This window comes from Pezoporus wallicus, unplaced genomic scaffold (genome assembly GCF_028554395.1).
Source record: "Pezoporus wallicus isolate ANWC-B61680 ecotype Strahan unplaced genomic scaffold, APGP_CSIRO_Pwel_v1 contig_1278, whole genome shotgun sequence".
NCBI classification, from domain to species: Eukaryota; Metazoa; Chordata; class Aves; order Psittaciformes; family Psittacidae; genus Pezoporus; species Pezoporus wallicus.
In genome coordinates this window covers 507447-531792 of record NW_026640895.1, presented here as the reverse complement: position 1 = coordinate 531792, position 24346 = coordinate 507447, and the positions used below count along the sequence as shown (strand labels likewise).

The 24346-nt window shown below is 36.9% G+C and overlaps 1 protein-coding gene across 1 annotated transcript in view; it reads left to right on the top strand.

Annotated features, from left to right (window-relative positions):
• PTPRD (protein tyrosine phosphatase receptor type D) overlaps positions 1–24346 on the top strand; it is a 218202-nt gene that overhangs the window by 112645 nt on the left and 81211 nt on the right. Inside the window, 5 exon segments of the mRNA XM_057421164.1 lie at positions 4065–4155; positions 10013–10222; positions 13699–13859; positions 19997–20008; positions 23094–23206. Of these exon segments, the coding sequence (XP_057277147.1) occupies positions 4065–4155; positions 10013–10222; positions 13699–13859; positions 19997–20008; positions 23094–23206 (587 nt within the window).

Below are 24346 nucleotides of genomic sequence, written 5' to 3'. Positions count from 1 at the left end.
ATCCAAGTACGTAAGACTGGTAAAATCTAGATGGAAATCTATGGAGGATAATTTTCCTTCAGTTTGTAGTTATTTCTTGCAGTACTTTTGTGTTTCATCACTGATTTCAAACAGTATAGATGGATTATGGAAGCTAGTTGTGTTTCGAACGTGTGCATCAGTGGGTACCTGCCCCACTGCAGCATCTTGAAGTATTCAGACTCCATCATTTGAGAATTGCAAGGAGTTTTAAAGAATTGTTACTGCATTTATATTAATTCAGACTAATTAATTCTGAAGGTTTTTTTTTTATTAAAAGAAGAATCTCAGGCCCTCTCTGCTGGTCCCAGAAAGCAAGTAGGAGATTTTGCTGAGAAATTTGTGCAAGAGTTTGCTAGAGGTTACTTAGATTTGTGGTGGAAAGGTGCTATGGAGATTTAAACAGCAGAAATAGGACTAAAGAGCTGGCAGCACATGGCCATCTGGGATTAAAAAGGTTAGACAATAAATATTTGACAAGAAAACATGCAGCATGGTACAATCAATAAGTGTTACTGCTCTGCTTATAGTGATTCTTGTTGGTATAAGGTTCCCATGTGTAATGTGAAGGAAATGGGGAGGAAAATGAGCAAGTCGTTATATATTGTTGGGGATTCAACATGTCTTCTCCGTCATGGATTTTTACTGAAAGCTCTGCAGAATGCTGCTTTCCTTTTTCATTGCTGACTGAGGATTTTGAGGCAGGTGACTTCAAGAAAGAAATTACTTTGGGACATTAAAAGGAAAAAAAAAACAAAAAAATTAACCATCATCATTACTTTGAGTAAGTTGCGCTCAGTAACAAATGCAGCCAAGGAAGACTCAGGATGGAATGAGTCAAGAAAGATTTATGAGCCAGAGCACTCTCAGAGAATACAAAAAAGCAGGGTAGCTGGTCAAACAATAACAGAAGATAGACGCAGAAAAAGAGCATATGCCCTTCCTTTTTTGTAGCGTAAGAAAAAAAAAGATGAAAGAGGCAAAGTGACATCAGGAAATGTACATTAACCCTATGTTGTCCAATTGCCAATTTTGCAAATACTGTATCTCCTCCTACATCTATTTCCTAAGATGTGATCAGGCTTGAGATAGAAAAGACAAAACAACAAAAGAAAGATAGAGTTTACCCTTGGAAATGGGCATACCAAAGCGACACCATACTGAACAGAAAAAGCTTACTTGATACTTCCTAGAATAAGTAAGATCATTGCAGGTAAGCCTTTGTACAAGAAGACCAATTTTGTGTAACAGTTATGCTGACACTTTTATAGTTGCTGTTCTTCTGTCAATACATTATATGCTCAGGATTGTCTCTATCTTACTATGAAGTACTATGAAGTATCGTGAGAAACTTTCAATAATGTTAATTACACAGAAGGCAAAACATGTAATGTTTTAGTCTAATGCATTATATGTAAATACTAATGGGATTTATGGTAACGTTATAAAAGCCTTTGTAATTAATTAAAGATGGTTGAAGTAAATGTCATTGTAGAATTTGATGGTGATACAGCATAGAAATTAGAGCAGAGTTCACATTAAACTAGGTAAAATGGATCTTGTTTGGTGGCATCATCTTAAGTGAGCAATTTTCCTCTAGTGGTTTTGGCTAATCCAGAGCAATTTTTATGTGTAAAGGGCAGTTCATATTTCTCCATCTTTGCAGCCTTAGGTAAAAAGAGAGCTTTATGGAAGATTTTGGCCTTTGTAGTACTCAGTAATTCAAACAATTTCTTCCATCTTTGCAGCCTTAGGTAAAAAGAGAGCTTTATGGAAGATTTTGGCCTTTGTAATACTCAGTAATTCAAACAATATCCAAGCAAATCCTCCATTTCTTACCCTTACCTCTCTCTCAAAAAAAAAAGGCCCTCACAAGAAACAAGCAAATAATAAAACATTCTTTTTCGAGAGATGCTGAATTCTCTATAGTTAGCTAGAAATAACAGAAATTTGTTGCCCTTTGCAATTTGCAGCTCTTTATATTTATGTGAACAGTTTCATTTTTTCTGCTTGCTGTTGATGAACTTGTGCTTTCAGCTTTAAAATACTCTGCATGTGCTGAAACTCTTGGTGATCAAAGTTATGAGTGGGAGGCATGCATGAAGAAAGTGTGAAAGAGTATAAAAGTAACATTTACATGCTGGATGTTCCTTGCTTTAAAAAAGAAGTATGAATATTCTGTTAACTTAAAAAAAAAAAAAGAAAAAGAAGAAGGAAAAGGATAAATAAGAGACTGCTGTGCAGTTCATCCAGCACGTGTATCTTTGATGTCTATACAGGCCAATTCTCAATTGTTTTTTGTCTTGATTCTTAGGCATCTGTTAAAGAAAAGGCATATAGGTTGTAGTTTTTGTATACCTGAGGAAATCAGCATTCAATAGGAGTTGTTATTCATGTAACAAAAGAATTTTTTAAATACATGCTCAGGTTTAAAATCTGAGTTCAAAATGTTTGAACCCAGAATCTTAATTAAAATCTTAATTAAGGTTTAAAATCTTACTCAAAATCTTTGTAGTTTTGAATAAGAACATTGGTGTATAAGATGATTTACCATATTGTTACTACAAGAATGAACAGTGCAGATTTTATTTTAGTACTGGAATACAGCAAGTGAGCAGCCTTTAAAAATCTGTCGCCAACAATTCTTGTTTCCAGCACCTCCTGTTGGAGCTCAGCATATCCACGGAGAAAATTCTCAGATTTCTTAATGTAAGAATTAATAAATATTTGCATTTACTATGGTAGTTAAAACTCCAAATTTTTGTTACGTTGTTTCTTATGGAAAGGAGCTCTAATTAAGAAAAGACTGTTAAAATGGACCAATGGCATGGAAGAAAGATAGCTTATAGAGTTAGTTTAGCCTGATATAGTTTTTGATTACTTGTAAGGCAAGTCCTTTTCTGTAGACTCTTCTGTTAATTAGTTTAGCTTTTTCAACTTAATTGCACAAGTAAAATAGACAGAGCTGCAAAAGGTTGAATAGGCTGTAAAAAATGGCAGACTGGAAGAGAAGAAGTTGGTCCATGAGACACTAAAATTGTCTTCCACAATGGGGAGATGAAGACACTTTAATAAGCTCTGTTGTTACTAGAAACAAAGGAGAGCAGCTACTTTCCCTCTCATCTGATATGCGGAGTGCTTGACTTTTTGACAAGTGTGTTTGTCAAGAAGATGTATATTATACCATCCTGGATGTCCTGCTGTTGTGATTCTACTGCTTCTTTCCTCACATTAATGTGAAATTATGGATCTGCCTGACATGTATCCAGGCTTTCTGAAGGAAACAAGGGAAGTGCCATATCTATTATACTAGAAAGTATAATTTACTAGTCTCCATGGGGGGGAGGACAAAGATATTTTCAGGAAAATGTTTCTGAAGAAAGCTGATTTATGTAATTTGCAAATCCTAGCTGTAAAGAAATCATACATCAAGCTCTCTTGTCTGTGACTGTGAACAGAATACTTAAGTAGATAAAGCTGATGAAAATTGATATTCAAAAGGAAAGTTTGTGTGGGTGGAGTGCATGCTATGTCTTCTATGTTTTTTGTTTATAATGGTGTTGGCTTCAACAAACACATCATGTTAAGCTACTATCCTGATGATACATGAAAATGAGTGAAGATGGAGTGATAACTGAGATTTAAATATATGGTAATATGTGTCAGTTTAGGGGCTTAGGTTTTCCTTCTGTGATGGTGCCAGGACACAAATATCCCACAGCTCATGTATTTCAAGTGAAATAATAAACTGCAGTCAAACATAGGCATTTTAGAACATTGCAATTAAAGTTTCTTATACATATTTATATGTTTACATGAAAAAGCAGGTAATTAGTGCCATTTGTTTGTCAGATGTTTTACACTGAATGTGGTTTCAAGAGTGTGAGTCTTTATAACTGTGCTTGGAAGGCTGCAGTGAAATAACAATATGCAAAAGTTTGGTCTAAAAATACTTCTGTTCTCTTAAGCTTCTATGAATAGACACCTACTCCATCAATTTATCTATTACTTTTCCTTCAACTTTTGTCCAACTGTTTCCTTTACAGAGGTTATTACATAGTTATTGTGCCTTTGAAGAGGTCTCGTGGAAAGTTTATCAAACCATGGGAGAGTCCGGATGAAATGGAACTAGATGAGGTACTCTATGGTTTTCTTGTAGTCTTCTCCTTTACTAAAGGAACAATCTTATTAATGCTATGTGATTAACCTACCACTTTCAGACATTTTGGTTGTCAGGATATTTTATATTTGTATTTGAATTAACCTCTGGGGACTGTAACAAAAGTTCAAATTAGAACTTAAATTGGAAGACAGTAAAGAGATTAAGTTGTCATAAAGCTCACTGTCTGATCTTTGTTGGCATTAATATTTTTAGTATTTTCCTATTGTAAAGCATAATGCTAAAGTGCAGAAGGTGAAATGAGTTGAAAACAAAAGCTTAATCACCAATGATATGAACTCTAATAAAGGTCTGGTTCATTAGTGGGGTGTTTACTAAGCTTTTAATAAATGCTAAATTGCAATTGGCACTGTAATTTAACATTTGACCTGGTGGTGGTGGTTTTACCTGATTCTCACATACTGATTAGAAAACTTTTACAGGAGTCTCCCTTCTCCTGACAATTTGTGCTCAGTAGTAAATGAATGAAGTAGGAAAGAGCAACATTGTGTCATCATTTGACTCTATAAATTGCATTAACCCAAAAGTTTTAAATACTTTCATTTTAGGAATAAGCCCACTAATACTAGAAATAAATTTATTATGTTACTGATATAATAATAATTCCAGAAAGTATAGGGTTAGCATTCAGTCCTGTCTTCTGTTTTACTGAAGGACAGTGTAGCTCATGCAGGCTTGTTTTTCTCCTTTGAATCTGTGAATCTGGAATAATACTAATATTTATAATTGTAAAGCTGTGGCATGGTTTTCATTACTGCTGACTAAATGATTGAAGCATGTGTTTCCTCTTGACCAGTTTCATTTATGTGATCATCTCATTTGATTCAATTGTAGCAAATGACTTGCTTGGATCTATTAACTCCTTGCCTTTAAAAGAACTTGAATTGTAAATGCCATCAGCTCATAATCATAGTCCTGGGTAACATCAAATATGGTTGAACAGTAAAACTCTGAAAGCAAGATCCATACATGGAAAACTGATTTAATATTACCACCCACTTTTAACATCCAAAGATTCTGGTCATGTTCACTAGTATTAACAGATTAAAGGATAGGTGCAAGATGACATTGAACTTCTGGGCAATTAAATTCTATGGGTCCCGCTGATTCCCATAACAAAGGGTCATTTTAATCATCCTGCAAGTTGTGGTGCATTAATCTGTGTAACAGATTGATAAAGAACATTTATTAATTCAGAAATATTTGGATCTGGATGGGTTGTTTCCCACTTCTATTGATATAATTGAGACCACATTGTAGAATTAATGGTGGAAGAAATAAGATATGCATTGACTGGAAAATGAAAATTATTTCTGATAAAGAACTAAAACCCTTGATACGTCTTTTACAGTTGCCACCAATACATATACTAAGTTCTGAGTAGGGACAAATCAAAAGCAGTCAGCAATTGTATTTTATGCTACTCTTCCAGATTCTATTACCTAAAAACCTATTTTACTTTCAGCTTTAGATAATATATGTATGTTGTTATTAGGTGTACTATCTCTGACATATATATGAGAGCAGTAACATAATAAATAAATTGGGGGAAAAAATCCCCAACAAAACAGAAAAACTAATCACACTACTTTCTGAACAAATAGTTCCTGATGGCCAAGTGAAGTTATTTGTGCATATTTTCTTCTAGTACAATCTCAAGTGTCTGACTAGTATCAGAAGGGATTGTGCAATAGATTTTTCCAAATAAGTGTGTTCCAGATACTTTGCTTAGATTTTCAGAAGAGGAGAATTTGATGAAAGCACTTATGAGATGTTACCTATAGTACATAACTGACCAGTCCAACCAACTCTCCAACTTAAAATGCAGTTATCTTCCTGATTCCCTGAACCTCAGGTCTGACAGAAGTGAGATGCAGAGTAATAAAAGAGCAGACAATGGACTAGATATTGTGTATCTGATAAAAATAGTTACTAGAGATACAGGGTTTTTTATTAACATTTCAGTTTATTTTGAATATCATGAGATCTAGTGACTTTAAATAGATATGCCATGCAAATAAATGAAATATAAACAAAATACTACAATTTGCAGTATTACCTAGTAGGATTACTTTAGATTTTTAAGCAATAAAACCTAAATAAAAGCCTGCATATTAAGTCTTAGATCTGTAATTTTACTGAAATTCTGGTGTAAAGTACAACAGGAGATACACATGAAAGTAACGATGCTTGGCAACAACCCCATTTATGTATGAAATATAAATGAGGCCAGAGGTTCACCTGAGGTCTATTCAGTCATGTGTAATCAATGTCACAGACACAAATTTTATCTACACACAAACCCACCTAGGTTTAGCTGGTGTTAGGCAATGAATAACCAGACAACTTTAATAAAGCTGACCAAATTTTATTTGATTCAGGCTAATTAATTTCAACATTCATAGCCAAAACTCAGTTTCTGATTACTTCACCCACTGTAGTACAGTACTTCAGTTTTGCTGTCTCTTAAATACATGCATTTTATGTTATGAATTAAAATGCAAGAAATAATTAAGGTCAAACATTTTTCTTCCCCTTTCAATCTCAATACAAGTTTGATTGCAGTACTCCTGCAATATTTTGACATTTTGAGCTACTTAAAATCTAAATTGTAAATATGGTGTAATCCGGAAACACATGATCAAGAATTTATTTTAGGTAGCCACACAAATAACCTTATATTCCCGTGGAAACTGTATGCATAAATGAAAATACCAGTTACATTCAGGGATGTCTCAAGACTTACCTCATACTGCAGTACTTAGAGCTCCTGACTTCCAGTTAGTTTACATACCACATAATTGCTACCTGAATATCTACCTTTGTATTTCAGCAGACTCCCCTGCATAGCTGTTACTGTCTTTGTAAGGGATGGCTTCATAGAGATACAAACTTTTCACATAGTGCTTCCCCCACTAGATCTTATGAAAGCCTAGGCAACATGGATCAAACTTTGATTAGTCTCTGCCTCGTGTTCCGCCCTCAGTAACTCTACCTGGGGCATAGGACACTACCAACAGATACAAGAGTCACCTTCAATAGAACAAGTAAATAGGAATCTTTTTAATGTTACAGTTCTCTACTGTTATTTTCATACCACACGAATTCAGCCTAAACTGCTCATTAAAGTGCTAAGGAACAGTGAAAGAAAAATATGGACTGCTGATTGTAATAGAGTCCTTGATTAATGAATAATGATTTCTAGTCTCAAATTATGGCCAGTTCTGTTTAACACAGGGGATTCATTGCAGTGTACCAGCTTTTGTGTAGTAGCATGGAAACTGATAGAGTTAATTTAAAATCTCTGTAACATAGAACAGACTGAGCCTTAGAGCTGGAAAGCAGTTGACTGTATAGGTCTTTTAAGGGGTAGCATGCAAATGCCCTAAATGCCACAGAAGTTTGGATCCAAGTAGTGCAGGTTGTTCCTGTTTGTATCTGTAGCCTGTGTTTGAAGTAAGTACTTCAGTGAGAAGTGGTGTCAAAGTAATCGATATTAAAAGCTTCTGTCTCAGTAGCAGAGTGAATAGTAGATGATTTTATATGCACCGTAAACATATGTTGTTAACTGTATAATTGCAAAATACAAAATAAATTTGCAATATAAGTGTAAAAATAGAACCTATGTGAAGAAGGCAGAATGTGCTAGCTAAGCTAAGGCCTGGCACAAAAGAACAGGCTGAAGCAAGAGGGAGCTTCTCTGAGTGAACATGTTGCCTAGAATTAAAATATATAGCAAAAATGAAATTTGATGTTTGTTAGCTTTTTTGGTTTGGTGTGTTGTTTTTTTTTAACCTGTATCTAGCTCTGTAGATTTGTCTCCTTGTCCTAACATGGAAGTTTTTTGCTAATCTATTGTATTAGCACTGCCTGTGTCCTGAAAAGCCTACTGTGTGACCTTGGAAATTTATGACTGCAGTCTAAGACTACAGGACATTGAATAAGTTTCATAAATGAAAAATTAAGGGAACTGTGAAGAGGCCTTAGAAGTCATCATCACCAAGGAAAAGTTCAGGCTCCTTGTAATTGACTCAGATTAATATTTGTTGAATGTCAGTATGTCCAGAGTGATACAAGATATTGAATAAGCATTTGTCTGATTTAATAAGTAATTCATCAACAGATTATACCAGATGAAATAAGTTCCTTCATTAATTACTATATATTTTCCAAGTTTGAGTCTAGCACCTTGTCTTAAATGTACTGATGTACATTTTAGCTTTGTTCATCAGAACAAATGTTTTATGAAATATGGAAAAGCTACATTTTGAAAGTCAGATTAGGCAGTTAAAATTTGAAGTGTGGATTGTGTATGATAGCGTAGCAGATAATCTTTTGTAGCCTACCAATAGAAAAGTTGTCCTGGGATTCATAGGTCCCATTACTGATTCCTGTAACCAGTCTATTCTGTAGTGTTGAACAAGCCCATCACGAAGAACACAACTCTTTGTGATTTTGAACAAATAAAATGGCAGTCAATTTCAGGTTCGGAATGGAAGATATGTTTAAAAATCACTCTGTAAACTTTTCTACACTTTGTTTACTGTTTCTGAAGTACGTTGTAAGCTCTCTGAGGTGTTCAGGAATTTAATATTACCAGAGTACAAAAAAGCTGTTCATAGCTACTTAATGTTGAGTTGCTTGTATTTCAGAGTTACCAGAAAAAGTTTTAAATAGTTAACAAATTTTTTCAAATGGGATTTTTTTTCCAATTTTGTATTTTTTTATTCCTGTTTTTAAAATAATTACATTCTATGACTTGTTAAGTTTTATTGTATCAAACAAGAGACAAGAAAGTACATTTCATCTTTATAGGGAGGGAGAAGGTATTATTATGCATTAGGGAAGTGATTATTCCTTTGAACTCTGCACTAGTGAGGCTGCAGTCTAATACTGTGTTCAGTTTTGGGCTGCTTTGCCTCCCTACAAGAAAGATATTGAGGTACTGAAGCCAGTCCAAACAGCAGTAAATCTCATGAAGGATCTAGACCCACAACTCTTATGAGGAGCAGCTGAGAAAACTGGGGTTGTTTAGTGGGGTCGATTAAGCTGGAAAAAAGGAAGGTCAGATGAGACCTAATTGCTTTCCTCAACTGCCTGAAAGGAAGTTATAGCGAGGTGGGTGCTGGTCTCTTTTCCCAAGTAACAAGCTATGGGACAAGAGGAAATGGCATCAAGTTGCACCAAGAGAGATTTAGATTGGATATTAGGAAAAATTTCTTCACCAAAAGAGTTGTCAAGAATTGGACCAATGGTGGTGTTACCATCCCTGGAGGTGTTTAGAAGAGATGTAGATGTGGCACTTGGGGACATGGTTTAGTGGTGGACTTGGCAGTGTTAGGATAATAGCTGGACTTGATGGTCTTAAGGGTCTTTTCGAATGTAAATTATTCTGTGGTTCTATTCTATGACTGACTTCATATGTAATACACATATATGTATGTGATGTGTAATATGATGTCTGTATATATATATATGTCCTCAGAGATGGTATGTTGTTTTTTTTTTTCCCCTTAGAGACAACAATATCAGATACTGAAAACTGATCTAATTGTTTTATGTTTGTACTCTGGGCAGTTCATTTCCTACCTAGTGTCTTACCTTAACAAGGATGACAAGATATTGAAAGATTTTGCAAAAACTGTTGTAGTAATATTGATATACACCATGGAATGTGGATAAACTGTATTTTTGTAGTTCCTGGTCATGCATTAGATTTTCTCATTACATTGTTAATAAGTTACATTAAAATTTTTTTCAGTTACCTTTCTGTTCTTGCTTTCTCTTTCTCTTTCTTCTCCCTTCATTCTAAAGCTGCTTAAGGAGATAGCTAGGAAACGCAGAAGCATTCGTCTTGAGAGGGAAGTGGAATTAAAGCCATATATTGCAGCTCACTTCAAAGTTCTTCCTACGGAGTTCACGTTGGGGGATAAGAAGCATTATGGTGGCTTTGAGAATAAGCAACTGCAGAGTGGTCAAGAATATGTGTTCTTTGTATTGGCTGTAATGGAGCACTCAGAATCTGTAAGTTAGTTAATATTTTTAAATCTCTAAATTACTTCTCCACAACTCATGGGGAAAAAAAAAAAATAGAAAGATTAATAGTTATGCTAGCTCCCGAAAGCTATTTTTTTACGGTACGCTACAGCTTCACTAAAGTATTTCCTTGCTTAGTTCCAGTTAATTCCTTGAAATTTTCTACTTTGCTTGCACCTTTATGTGTTACTTCTGTGCATGACGGAAACCTAATGTTAACCTTTAACTAGATATGTTGTGATCCTTCTCAAATTACATGCTCTGCCATTTGAGACATTCAGTGACACAGGTTTAGAGTCTTATTTCCCAATTTATTTAGAAAAGAATTTCTTCTTTGCCTTAATACTACTATTGAGTTGTGGTGTTCAATATGCAGGATTGTTGGAAAGATCCACTGAATCAGATACATGCACAACTAGCCTTTTTTGTTACACTCATTATTCCCTAACAACTTTATCAGTAAATTCTTAGGAAGTTAGAAAATAATTCAATAACAAGGAAAATTCCTGAGGTGAGACAAATAATGAGCTGTCATCCTCTTTATGTAATTCATCTTGTAGTTATGGCCCTTTATGTATAAGTTGATCTACTGTATAGTAATTAAAAAAAAAAAAGATTGAAATAGGACCATTGAAAGAAGTTGCAATACACATTAATATTTTAACATACAGTGTGTAATATTGGTACCTAAACCTAACAGGTACATTTGTTGGCTCAACCACTCAAAACTATTGCACCACAATCTGAATTCTTGTCTAATGCTTCCGGCATGTAGCCCTAGAATCACTTTCTTGATGTCAACAGAATTTGCCTACATAATGAGGAAGTAGTTTCAGTTTCAATATGTTTGGATACATATCTTCATTTGAAAATAAAATGTCTCCTGCGAACTCTAACATAAATCAAAAGTTCCCCTTAAACTTTTTTAAGAGTGACTGCAGAGACAGTGAATTCTGAAGGCACTGAATCAGAGAAGTTCAAACTGGAGAGAGTGAACAGCTTTGTGTGTAAAGTGAGATGGCTAAAAGTCTGTGTGTCAGAAATTGTATGAAGTAGTCCCAGAGAGTGAAGAGTTCATAAGGGTCAGTGAGCTTCAACTCCCAATTCTCCAGTGTATCTGCACTCAGTATAGCTGGTTTTCTTCTAGGACTATAGATTCTACTGGTGCATGAGTTGTAACTTGTGAGGAATGTTTTTCCCCATATTCAAAATACCTTTTACATAAGGGTTATCATAAAATTACTTTGTTCAGGGAAGAGCTTGCTTTACAACAGTGCATGGGGAGGTCTGAATTTGTTTAATTTTGTGAAATGGAATCTGAAAGAGTTTATGGCTACAGTCTATAATTAAATTAAGCATGTTATCAAGTGGAAAGAAACAAAATAGTCATTTTTTGCAAAAATGTGATTAATACAGGTTGGTTGAAAATTAAAAGCAAAATCCTCTGGTTTTGGAGAACACGTAGTAAGTGTTCATACTGTTATCCCTGAGAATCCCTCAGAATCCCTGTCATGGTTTAACCCCAGCCAATAATGAAGTGCCACTTGCTCACCCCCTTCTCTTAGTCCCCCCACCCCTCCCTCAGATGGGCTTGGGAGGTGAATCTGAAGAATGTAAAACCTGTGGATTGAGGTAAGAACAGTTTAATAGCTAAAGTACAGTATACTACTATTAGTAATAATAATGATAAGGAAAATAAAAAAATGAGATATATAAAACTGAAGGGAGAAAGTAAAAAATACAACAGCAGTGATGGACAGTACAATTGCTGACCACCTGCTGACCAATACCTAGCCTATCTCCAAGCAGCAATTGTTTGCTTCTGGGTAACTCCCCCCAGTTTATACACCGGGCATGATGTGCTGTGGTATGAAATGCCCCTTTGGCTAGTCTGGGTCAGGTGTCCTGTCTGCTTCCTCCCAGCTTCTTGCGCCCCTCCTCACTGGCAGAGCATGAGAAACTGAAAAGTTCTTGATCAAGGTTAGTGCTACTTAGCAACAACTAAGACCACCAGTGTGTTGTCAGCACTGTTCTCAGACTAAAGCCAAAACACAGCGCTGCACCAGCTCTAGGAAGAAAATCAACTCTAACCCCGCCAAAACCAAGACAATCCCTTTCCAGGTGTTTTTTTCTTCCAGCTCTAAAGGAAGAGGCTAAACAAAGTGTCTTACTGTAACAATAGGCTTTCTTCTATCTTTTGAGATTACTGAATTTAGGAAAAAAGCCTCAGTCAGCTCAGGTATTTCAGAAATGGAACATATAGGCTTCTCAATTTCTAAGCACCAATCATAGACTTTTAAAATGTTTGGTGCATATTTAGTAAAAGAGCATAATACAACTGGACATAACTGGCATGCGTACTAGCTCAGTTTTGTGCGTCAACTTTGCTGGTCCTAATCCTGTCTCAAACCCAGGCACTGTTGTGCCCCAGAGCCCAAAACAAGGCCAGATGAAATGTGAAAAACACTTCTACTTTTGTAACACTTGTCTTGGCTTAGGACAGCTTTCAGAATACACTGCAAACATGGTAAGTGAAAGCTAATTTCTTCTCCTGGTTATCTTAGTCTAACTTGGTTGATATTCCTGATTTACTGCTGAATCAAGTTTTGAAGTCGTTGGCAAGAACTGTAGTTTAAATCCTACTTAAGTGCTGGTGGGGACATTCCAGCAAAGACAAGAGCCAAGAACAAACGATTCTCAACTTACATTTTACTGTAGCTCAGAGTTCTTTGCATGATCCAGTTTTAGCAGGCTGGCTCCTCAGCCTCTCCTCTCTGTAATTTTAACTCTGCACTCATCCATAGATCAGACATCTCAGATCTTATCCTAGGCCAGTTGGCTTAACAGCATCCAGTAAGGCAAAGATTTTGAAAGGCCTCTACTGAATTATAATTCTAGTTCCACGGTTAAGAAAGACTTTGAGTATTTAGCATCCCTTCCTATTCTACAGTGGCTTCACCTGGCTTTCAGTCTAAAATTCCAGTTGTTTCCCTCTTCTGTAAGAACAGTGTCAGATAAGTTTTGATTGCTCAAAATGCACCCTATTATTGCCATAGTTTACTTTTGTAGGCACTTCCTACATTCAGTCCCCTTTATTTTCACCTATAGTATTCTCGTTTCAGAAATATCATTTTACATCTTGGTTTCAGAAATACCATTTTACATCTTGCAGAAAGAAATATTGTTAAGCCAATATAAAGCTAGAAAAAAAAAAAACAAAAAATGAGTAACTGATAGGTTATATTCCTATACGTCATTTTCTCTTTCTCTGCTTAAGTTGCAAAGTGTTCTATGGAGGACTGTGTTACTTAATTTCAGGTCACTGCTAATATATGGAGCACAAAGTAAAGATTTTCGCATTGCCTTCTTCATTACATCATTATCTTGTGTATATATATATATATCTATCTTTTAAATCTAGCATAGTTCATATTTTAAATGCACTCCTTTATCTATTTGTATAGACCATGTATGCAACCAGCCCATATTCTGATCCTGTTGTGTCAATGGACCTTGATCCCCAACCAATAACAGATGAGGAAGAAGGCTTGATTTGGGTCGTTGGACCAGTTCTTGCAGTGGTGTTTATCATCTGTATTGTTATTGCTATACTTCTTTATAAAAGGTAAGTTTCCCTTTTACTTTTTTTTAGTGGGCATGTATCTTTCTGATATCAGCCATTTTATAATACTGTTCTACTCTATATTTGTTGTACTACAGCAGTAATATCATTGCTTTTATATATTTTCATATTTATTAATGGTTTCCAGAACACTGCAGAAATTTTAGTAGATTGACAGAAAGTTTCCAAAAATTACAGGTACATGGGTACCTTTTTCTGCTGATGACAGTATTAACAGTTATGCATTTAAATGTTTTTTCCACTTTGCATATGTTTGTAAAAAATATGTGCTTGCATATAAATATGGATGGAATTCACACATTTGAATTTTTAAAACTTATTTGTAGATGTTCAATAGTAATACATTAGGGGTTTACATTCAGCTTGATGTTAAACATCATTTTCATCTCCACTCAAGTAATTTGAGTTTTTGCTTTTGATAGTTTGCCTCAATTTGGCGGTGTAAGTATATGAATTGAAGCTCAGAACTCAGAGATTAAAGAAACATCAGTAGCTGTTTTCTACTAATCTTGGAAAGAGATCAAACATCACTCTTCTTTCACAATGACACAGATGTAGGTTTTCTATTGCACAAAGGACCTCTCTCTGCCTTACAACGTACTAGATAAAAATGGTGTATGATGCCTTAATATATACATACCAGCCTTTTACAGTGTAAATGAGTTCACAGAGGTCTAGCTACTAAATCAAACCCAAAGAATCAAACACACAAAGTTTAAGATTTACATTTTGTTCCCAATACATTTTAGAGATATATTGATGAAGGATAATTGGAGAATGCTATAAAGATGCTGTGACCTTGTTGGGGGTGCAGGGGCACACCAGTGATAATTTAATTAAGTGGAGTACATCATCTAAAACTAATGGCTATGATGGTATCACCTGCATACAAATATTTAAGTTTGCCACCCTCTATACTCCTCTCTCCCTAAGTGTCTCCACTCACATACCTCTGAAAATGCCTGTAGAGAACTCGCTTTGGGTTATAGAGAGAAAATTCTCCATTCAGAAGTGAAAAAAACAGTCCAGGCTTAACCTTAGCTTTGGGTTCCAAACAGATACACATTTATAGAATGTTCTTTAGGTATGTAATCTTACAGCAACATAATACATGGTCTATTATGTCGCCTGAAGGTTTCTATTACTGCCTACTGTCTCAGACAATCTAATTGATTAGCAACCAGTGAACCCCTGTTTGTGTCTGTCTGTCACTTAAAAACCTGGTCATTAGAGATGTGCTAAGAGTGAAATATTCCCTTTTTTCTGGTTAATTTGGAGTATTAAACTAAAACTTTTCCCATACAAAACAAATCCAAACAAGGGCAGTAAAGCAGGCGTGTAAATGCTTCTGGGAATGTTGATTGTATTTATGAAATTCATAGTAACAAACTCCAGTTCTGTTACCAAAAAAATTATAGGCGTAATCCGCAAACGAGCAGGTAAAATTTGTTCATCAGTAGTACGAAGAGATTGTCATTCACTGAAAACGGGGGACATATTTTGCATCTGTTATTTACTAGTGGAACTAAAACTGTTCAGGCAAATGTCCATATGTGTTTATTTATTTCTATATTCCCATGTATAAGCTGTAAATTGTTAAACTGCGCTGATTTTGAAAATGACCTCTGAGAAATTATGACTGCCATCTTACCAGTCTATAGTCCTCTGTGAACTTTTCATTTCTGTAAAAAATGTAATATATAACTGGATTTTTCTTTTCTAGAGTATGCAACCTGGATGCAGGCTAACAGAGTTCGATAGCTTTACTGTCCGTAGAAGTAGAATAACTAGATGAGACAGTCGTGATATTTAGGTAGTGCTTTGAGAAAACAGTGAAATTTAATTTCTGAATTAACTCTGTTGAATTACCATGGCTACCAGAGTTGGACATGTTAAAAAATGCATAAGAAATAGGAAAATGAGAAATTTTCATGGATACAGGAAATATTACAAGCCCTAATGAAGAGACTTATGAATTAAAATACTACTTTTACATTTTAATTTCTATCATAGAGAAAGAAAGAGTGCAGTTTCTTGAAAAAAAAATCAAAAATCATTTTAAGGGGGGAATCTTAGAATCATAGACTCATAGAACAGTTAGGGTTGAAAAGGACCTTAAGATCATCTAGTTCCAACCCCCCTGCCATGGGGCACCGCACACTAAACCATGTCATCTAAGGCTCTGTCCAACCTGGCCTTGATAAGGCCACCAAGGATGGAGCATTCACAACTTCTCTGGGCAACCCATTCCACTGCCTCACCACCCTTACAGTAAAGAACTTCCTCCTTATATTCAAACAGAACTTCCCCTGTTTAAGTTTTAACCCATTACCCCTTGTCCCATCACTGCAGTCCCTAATGAAGAGTCTCTCCCCAACATCCTTATAGGCCCCTTTCAGCTACTGGAATGCTGCTATGAGGTCTCCATGCAGCCTTCTCTTCTCCAGGCTGAATAGCCCCAACTTTCTCAACCTGTCTTCCTATGGAAGGTGTTCCAGTCCCCGGAACATCCTCGTGGCCCTTCTCTGGACTTGTTCCAATAGTTCCATGTCCGTTTTATGTTGAGGTCACCAGAATTGTTCACAGTATTCCAAGTGAGGTCTCGTGAGAGAAGAGTAGAGGGGCAGGATCACCTCCTTCGACTTCCTGGTTATGCTGCTTTTATGATGCAGCTGGTTATGCTGCTGGTCATGATGCAGCCCAGGATACAGTTGGCTTTCTGAGCTGAGAGCACACACTGAGGGCTCATACGAATGAAGTTTCTCATTGACCGAAGTCCTTCTGTGCAGGGCTGCTCTGAATCTCTTCTCTGCCCAACCTGTAGCTGTGCCTGCGGTTGCTCTGACCCAGGTGTAAGACGTTGCACTTGGCATGGTTAAACTTTATGAGGTTGGCGTCAGCCCACCTCACAAGTGTGTCAAGGTCCCTCTGGATGGCATTCCTTCCCTCCAGCATATCAACCGAACCACACAGCTTGGTGTCATTGGCAAACTTGCTGAGGGCGCTCTCAATCCCACTGTCCATGTCACTGTCAAAGATGTTGAACAAGACCGGTCCCAGCACTGATCCCTGAGAGACACCACTCGTTGCTGGTCTCCACCTGGACATTGAGCCATTGACCACAACTCTTTGCATGCAGCCATCCAGCCAGTTCTTTATCCACCAAGTGGTCCACCTATCAAATTGATGTCTCTCCAATTCAGAGACAAGGATGTTGTGTGGAACAGTGTCGAACGCGTTGCACAAGTCCAGGTAGATGACGTCAACTGCTCTACCTCTGTCCATCAGTTCGGTGGCCCCATCATAGAAGGCCACCAAATTGGTCAGGCAGGATTTGCCCTTAGTGAAGCCATGCTGGCTGTCAACAAGGCACTTTTTCGTGTGCCTTAGCATGCCTTCCAGGAGAATCTGCTCCAAGATTTTGCCAGGCACAGAGCTGAGACTGACTGGTCAGTTCCCTGTGTCATCGTTTTTCCCCTTCTTGAAAATGGGGGTTATATTTCCCCTTTTCCAGTCATCAGGAACTTCACCTGACTGCCATGAGTTTTCAGATCTCGCCCTCCTTTTTAAACAGATGCTATTACAGATAGAGTGGATAAGTTATATGGGTTGGTGTGGGGGATATTTAGCTGTCCCAAGTACTAGGACTTCATTTTTGACCCCTTTATTATTTGTTGGTCAGTTATTGCTTCTGCATTTTGTCGTCTTAAAATCTGAAAGCAAGAATTCTGCATCGGAAGATTTTTGGATCACATATTAGAATATAGCCAAATGATCATTGCAGCCTTGTACTTAACAGTAATAAATGGGGAAAATACTGAAGAGTACCTTTTGTTGTCATCAGATACTGCTGCAATGTTCTATCCAACACAACTGAGGCTTATTAATGTATTGTGTGCATAAGAGCTCACAGATCACACATCCACAGGGCCCTATCTCTGGGGATTACCCTGTCCCAGCCCTGTTCAGAGAATGGCCAGGAAGTTTCAATATATGCAAGAGTGGAATCTCAACAACTTCTCTGGGCAACCCATTCCAGTGTTCAACTATCTTCACAGTAAACATGATTTTATTTTATTTTTTTTTTGTCTGAGTTACCATTGAATTACAGTTACAAAATCCAGTCTTTCTGAAGTTCATGTCTTTGCAAATGGAACTGACTTGGCCAGTGGCCAGCTCAGTGTTCTTTGTCATTGCAGCAGTTCTACCACCCCGCAGTCATAGTGAAGGGACACGGTTATTTTGGAGTAGATCTTTAGTCTACTGGACTTAAATCTAAACAATAAGACAATGTTGCTCAAGGCTCTGTCCAGCCTGGCCTTGAGCACTGCCAGGGATGGAGCATTCACAACTTCTTTGGGCAACCCATTCCAGAGCCTCATCACTCTCACAGTAAAAAATTTCTTCCTTATATCTAACCTAAATCTCCCCTGTTTCAGTTTGAACCCATTACTCCTTTTCCTACTGCTACAAACCCTGATGAAGAGTCCCTCCCCAGCATCCTTGTAGGCCCCCTTCAGATACTGGAAGGCTGCTATGAGTTCTCCACACAGCTTCTCTTCTCCAGTCTGAACAGCCCCAACTTTCTCAGCCTGTCTTCATACGGGAGGTGCTCGAACCCCCGATCATCCTTGGGGCCCTCCTTTGGACCTGCTCCAACAGCTCTATGCCCTTCTTATGTTGAGGACACCAGAGCTGCACACAGTACTCCAAGTGAGGTCTCACGAGAGCAGAGTAGAGGCGCAGGATCACTTCCTTCAACCTGCTGGTCATGCTGCTTTTGATGCAGCCCAGGACAGGGCTGGCTTTCTGGGCTGCGAGCGCACACTGAAGCTGGCTCATATTGTTTCTCATAGACCAACATCCCCAGGTCCTCCGCAGGGCTGCTCTGAATCACTTCTCAAACCAACCTGTAGCTGTAGCTGCAACTGATTTTTGAATGTGTCACACATGTTCACTTTCACAGGGTTTACATGGTTAGAAACCCAGTTAGTGAATGTTAAAGAGCTCTAGAAGTTGTTCAGTGTATCTCAGAAACTAACAAAATAGAGAGCTCATGTGCCCAGAAAGCATTCTTTCATTCATTTTAGTTTTGTTAGTTTGGGTTTTTTTCAACCTGAGTTTCTGTGGTTCTTCCTCCTTGTTTTTAAGAAATCACAAGTTCTCTAATTTGAGCCCTTCACTGATGAAAAGCAAAATGTTCCTCATTCTAGATCTTTCTAGAGCCATTTTTGTTTGTAGAGTGAGTTTCCACTTGTAGGGAAGATAAATGTATTTTGACAGACTTCATCTTCTTTACTCTTACAATGCATTTTTTTTTATTTGTTTAAATAGACAGGACCTAAGCTTGAGTCTTTTAACAGAGTGAATTTTGGCCCTTGTTCCTAGAACAGTTTGGGTTGGAAGGGACCTTAAAGGTCATCTATTCCATATTCCAGCTCCCCTGCAAGGAGCAGCGGCATCAGGTTTCTCGGAGCCCTGTCCAAACTGAACTCAATTGTTTCCAGGGGTATGGCATCTACCACCTCTAGGCTACTGTTTCAAATTCATTTCCATCTTATTATCTGTTGTAAAATAGTTTTTAAAGTTTTCTTTTTTTTTCTTTTTTTTTTTCAATTAAAGTCTTACTTATCTCATATATTTAACCTTGTTCTTTGCTTACCTTTCTCTCCCTCTTCTTCCTTTCTCCTCTGCCTTCCACTTTCATCTTTCCTCTCCTGCCTTCTATCTTCTCTAGAATGTAAGAGGGAACTGCAACTTAGTGAGGCATCATTTTTCAACGTAATGTTAACATTACTTTGATACCTCAGATTAAACGCCCATTCTACATTATCCCACTGGCTAAAATTTGAGGTGGAACTACTTTAAGGATAATGTCTGAAAGAGATTTCTTTTTCAGCAGAAGATTCATTTTGGACTTAACCTTGTATCTTCCATTTATTCTATGATTCCCAAGCATTAAATATTTAGATGAACTGTCACCCTTTAACTTGACTGTTAGATATCTTTACTGTAAGTCAACATTTCTTACATCTCTGGTTGTCATGCTTACCCTGTTTACTGCTGGCCAACTAACTTTGCACCTTTTCTCCTCTCCTTGCTGCATTAAAATGGAGCAGTAAACCTGACAGGTGAGACATGAAAAGTAATCACTCTTTGTTTAATCCAGAAAGGAGAAAAAAAGAGGAAAAAAAAAAAGTTATCCTGATAATTATCTAAGTTATCCTATAATTATCTAAGACAGAGCACCTGTCAGTCTAAATAAACATAGTATCAACAAGAAGGCAGCTGAAAGATTTGTTATGTAGAAAGGAAGAAAGCAAGCGCTGCACAGAAATATAACATATGCAGCCAAGTTCTGCAGCTTTATTTTGTTTCTCCACGGGTATGTTTTCAAGAGGCAGCACAGCTATGCAATGTACATGCAGTTTTATCTGTGTTTTGATGAAGTTATGACAGTGGTTCTTTGCTGTAGACAAAGCTGTTTAAGGAATGCATGCTTGTCTTTGAAGTGTTAGCCACTCTAATCTCTGTAATGCTCCATACAGAGTTTTGATGCTGACTTACAGTTGTACAAGCAAAGATGATGTGGTGGATTCATTTGTCCTTTGTGGATTTTTTTTCCACCTCAGTTGTCTCAAAACCATTCCATAATCTAAAACAACTGTGATATATATAGTCTGAAGAAATGACAAAGCCAAAATAATCCTGGGAATAATAATAAATAATAATAGATAAATTGTCCTACAAGTATTAAAAAAAAATAAATAAATTATTAGAAGAGATTTTAGTGTTTTAGCAGATTAATAGGAAGTTATACTGCCCAGTAGTGACTTAAAACTGGAAAAGAGGGAAATGAAGCTTATCTCTGGACAATTCCACTGATCCCTAGACTTGAGAAGAGGGAAATACACACAAAAATACTTGAAAGCTGCATCACACACCTTCACTTAAGAAGAAAAAACACTATGGCATTGTGCTACTGTGGTAAGAGTTTGAGATCATAGAATCATAGAATAGTTAGGGTTGGAAAGGACCTTAACATCATCTAGTTCCAACCCCCCTGCCATGGCCAGGCACACCTCACACTAAACCATCTCAGCCAAGGCTTCATCCAACCTGGCCTTGAACACTGCAAGGGATGGAGCATTCACAGCCTCCCTGGGCAACCCATTCCAGTGCCTCACCACCCTCACAGGAAAGAATTTCCTCCTTATATCCAATCTAAACTTCCCCTGTTTAAGTTTTAACCCGTTACCTCTTGTCCTATCACTACAGTCCCTAATGAAGAGTCCCTCCCCAGCATCCTTATATCCCCCCTTCAGATACTGGAAGGCTGCTATGAGATCCCCACGCAGCCTTCTCTTCTCCAGGCTGAACAGCCCCAACTTTCTCAGCCTGTCTTCATACAGGAGGTGCTCCAGTCACCTGATCATCCTTGTAAATGATAGTCAGAATCAAAATTGAAAAAAGAATTTCTACTGAGTTACTCCATACCAGTTTTTTTTAAAATAAGAGTAAAACCAGAAGAATCAAATTTAAATCTTCGTCACTTTGCTAAAGAGAAGTTAATACATGTTAAGGTATTTACCAGAGAACAGATGGAATATGTTTACAGCTAAACTCTTCCTTTCCCCCTTTCCCCTCACCCATAAAATCATAGGAATTGTAACTTTTAAATGATTGCTGCAACAATGTTGCTATTTGGCTTCTTTGCATAGTCTCTGAAATATTGCTGTATGTCCCTTTCGTGAATGCCACCAGGTGTTCATAATTTAAGACCAGTAAGAAATCAACTGAGCATTTTTTTAAGAGGGGAGCCTGGTGGCATTATAACAGATTTAGCTTTTTGACATTTTAAATCAATTAGAGTGAGGGAAAAGAAAAAAATAAAAAATAAACAAACACCAAAAACAAACAAACAAAAAAAAAAAAAAACACAAAAAACTCACATACCCCCCCCCCCCAAAAAAAAATCAACAAAAACACTCAGGCAGGCACACCCACCCCCACCCCAACAATACTGGTATGTTAGAGCAAATATTGGACACCTGGAAAAGATTTTGGGATCATAAACCTTAAAGTCATCCTAGTTCTGTTTTCACAAAGTAATTCTTCGTTGCTGTTTGCATCTTCTTTTTATGTTAGATAAAGAATATCACCCAGTTTGCATTTTCGATCAGGAACTCAGATGACTAGTGAAGAAGGATTCTTATTGAATTAAAGCATTAAATTTACCTATTCCAGTGTTTTGCATTAGGAAATGATACTCTCAAATTATGGGAGTCCATTTTATCAGAACAGTCAAGAGTCCAAACACTGTTCAGTCAGGACTCTGCTTCTCTTTTCCCTCCCCCCTCCCCCCCTTCCCCCCTTCCTCCATACCTCTCTCCCTCCTTCCCTCCTTCCCTTCCTTCCTCCCTACTTCTCACCCTCCCTTCCTCCCTCCCTTCTTCTTTCACTTCCTCACTCCTTTCTTTTGTTTCTTTACTTATTTTGGACAGATTGACAGGAATACTATAATTTCAGCGACAGTCATAATTTGATCAGAAACATTCATACAGAATCTGAGCCTTCAATATGTAGGTGTGATCAGCTGCATGAAGATTGCGTAGTGGAGCTCTTAGAGAGATGAGAGGCAACACAGCAAATTTTTACTTCCTAGAAAATGAAGGGAATAGGTGTCGTCTGGGACAGGTGTCTTCCATACTGTTTTCTGTCATATTGAAAGTACCCAAAGAATAGAGGTGATTTTTTTTATAAGCAATGCAAAACTGTCTGTATAAAATACAAAGTCAATTACTATAACTTCTGTTTATTTTTAATTGTGTGTTTAATTTTTGCATAGTTTTTAATAAAGGTATAGCTAGCTTTTAAAATAGAGATAATGTGATTTTTTCTTTGTATATTTTATGTTATATCTTGTAATGGTTTTCTACCTGGGTGCCCAGCATAATGATCTACAGGATCAGTCTAGGGCAGAATGGAGCTATTTTCCCCCTGACATTACTTACTATACTTAGATCCATTTTGCCATTGCAAATTGTAGTTGTCCTACCCAATGTGCATAATTATTTTACCTTTCCACTGGATTAAATACTCTTTCGGAAAGAGGCAGCCTGTCTTTAGAATATAGTGATTAAACACTTGGGCACTTTTATTTGTTAAGCTAACGTCTTGATCTTATGTTCACTTGTATTCACCTTCTCCATGCAGGAAGAGGGCTGAATCTGATTCTAGAAAAAGCAGCATACCCAACAGCAAGGAGGTCCCCTCTCACCATCCCACAGATCCAGTAGAGCTGCGACGCCTTAATTTTCAAACTCCAGGTAAGAGACAATGATACCTTACTGAGAGCTCTGTGATCACAAACTGACTAGTGGTGCTGTTATGGAACAGAAATGTTGGTTCTTTAGCAAAATATATGTTAATTGCTTATGAGTTTTTGCACGATGTATTTCTTCACCAGTTTTTGAAATAATTCTGTAATTTCTTTATTTAATGAAAAATCCTTCATGGAACAAAATTAAAGTTCTACAAAAGAAGACCCAAAAGTCACATGTGTTGATGGATGTGTTTTATGAACTGAAATTCCAAGTTAAACCTGACAGTGCTATAAAAAATTATTGGGAAATGCATTTCTTCTATTTATTAATGATATTTTTACAGCTACTTCTTTGTAAATAAGCTTCCTTCTTACCTACTGCATTATCAGGTAATCCATTAATATCATAGAAAGTTACACTACATTGCAAATGTACAATACAGAAAAGAAATACTAACTACAGAAATAGTCTTGTCTTTTAAAATCAGACTGTATGTTAAGGTCAAGGAGGCTACTAAAACATCAGTAGTTATGAAGGTAAAAGCAACACACTCCTAAATATTTTATTTACTTATTTATTAAACATTTTTTTTTAAAGCCATTTGGTTTGATAGTCAAGAAACAGTGGGAGAGAACTACTTAAAATAGTATTGATTTGCTTAATTTTGATCATGATGTATCCCAGTAGACTTGTTTTCGATTGCAGTTGATTGCACAGAGTCCCAGCCTGGTGCGTATTACTTAGCAAACTTTCTTGAGCTTTGTGTTTGTCAAATTTATTTAAGTATAAAAAATAATAAATTCAAGCTCATAAAGGCAGCAAGCAAAGTACTTGAGATGCAGAATCTGACATACTAAATATTACAAAAGGGTTAACTGAACTTGCAAATCTTATTTCTGGTTTTCTATATAAGATAGCCCCTGTAGGAGTGAATCTGCAGAGCAGTGAATCTGGGACTAAAGACCCAATATCCCACACTGTGTGCATACGGCAGAGGTAGAAAAGGAAGATCCTGGAGGCTTGAGTTTTACCTTGCTTTATTAGTCTGTTTCAGTACACTAAATGCTCTTTAGCAGCTGGAGCAAATTAGATGTGTTTCAGGAGCACATCTTCTAATTTAGACTCATCTGAATATGGGAATGT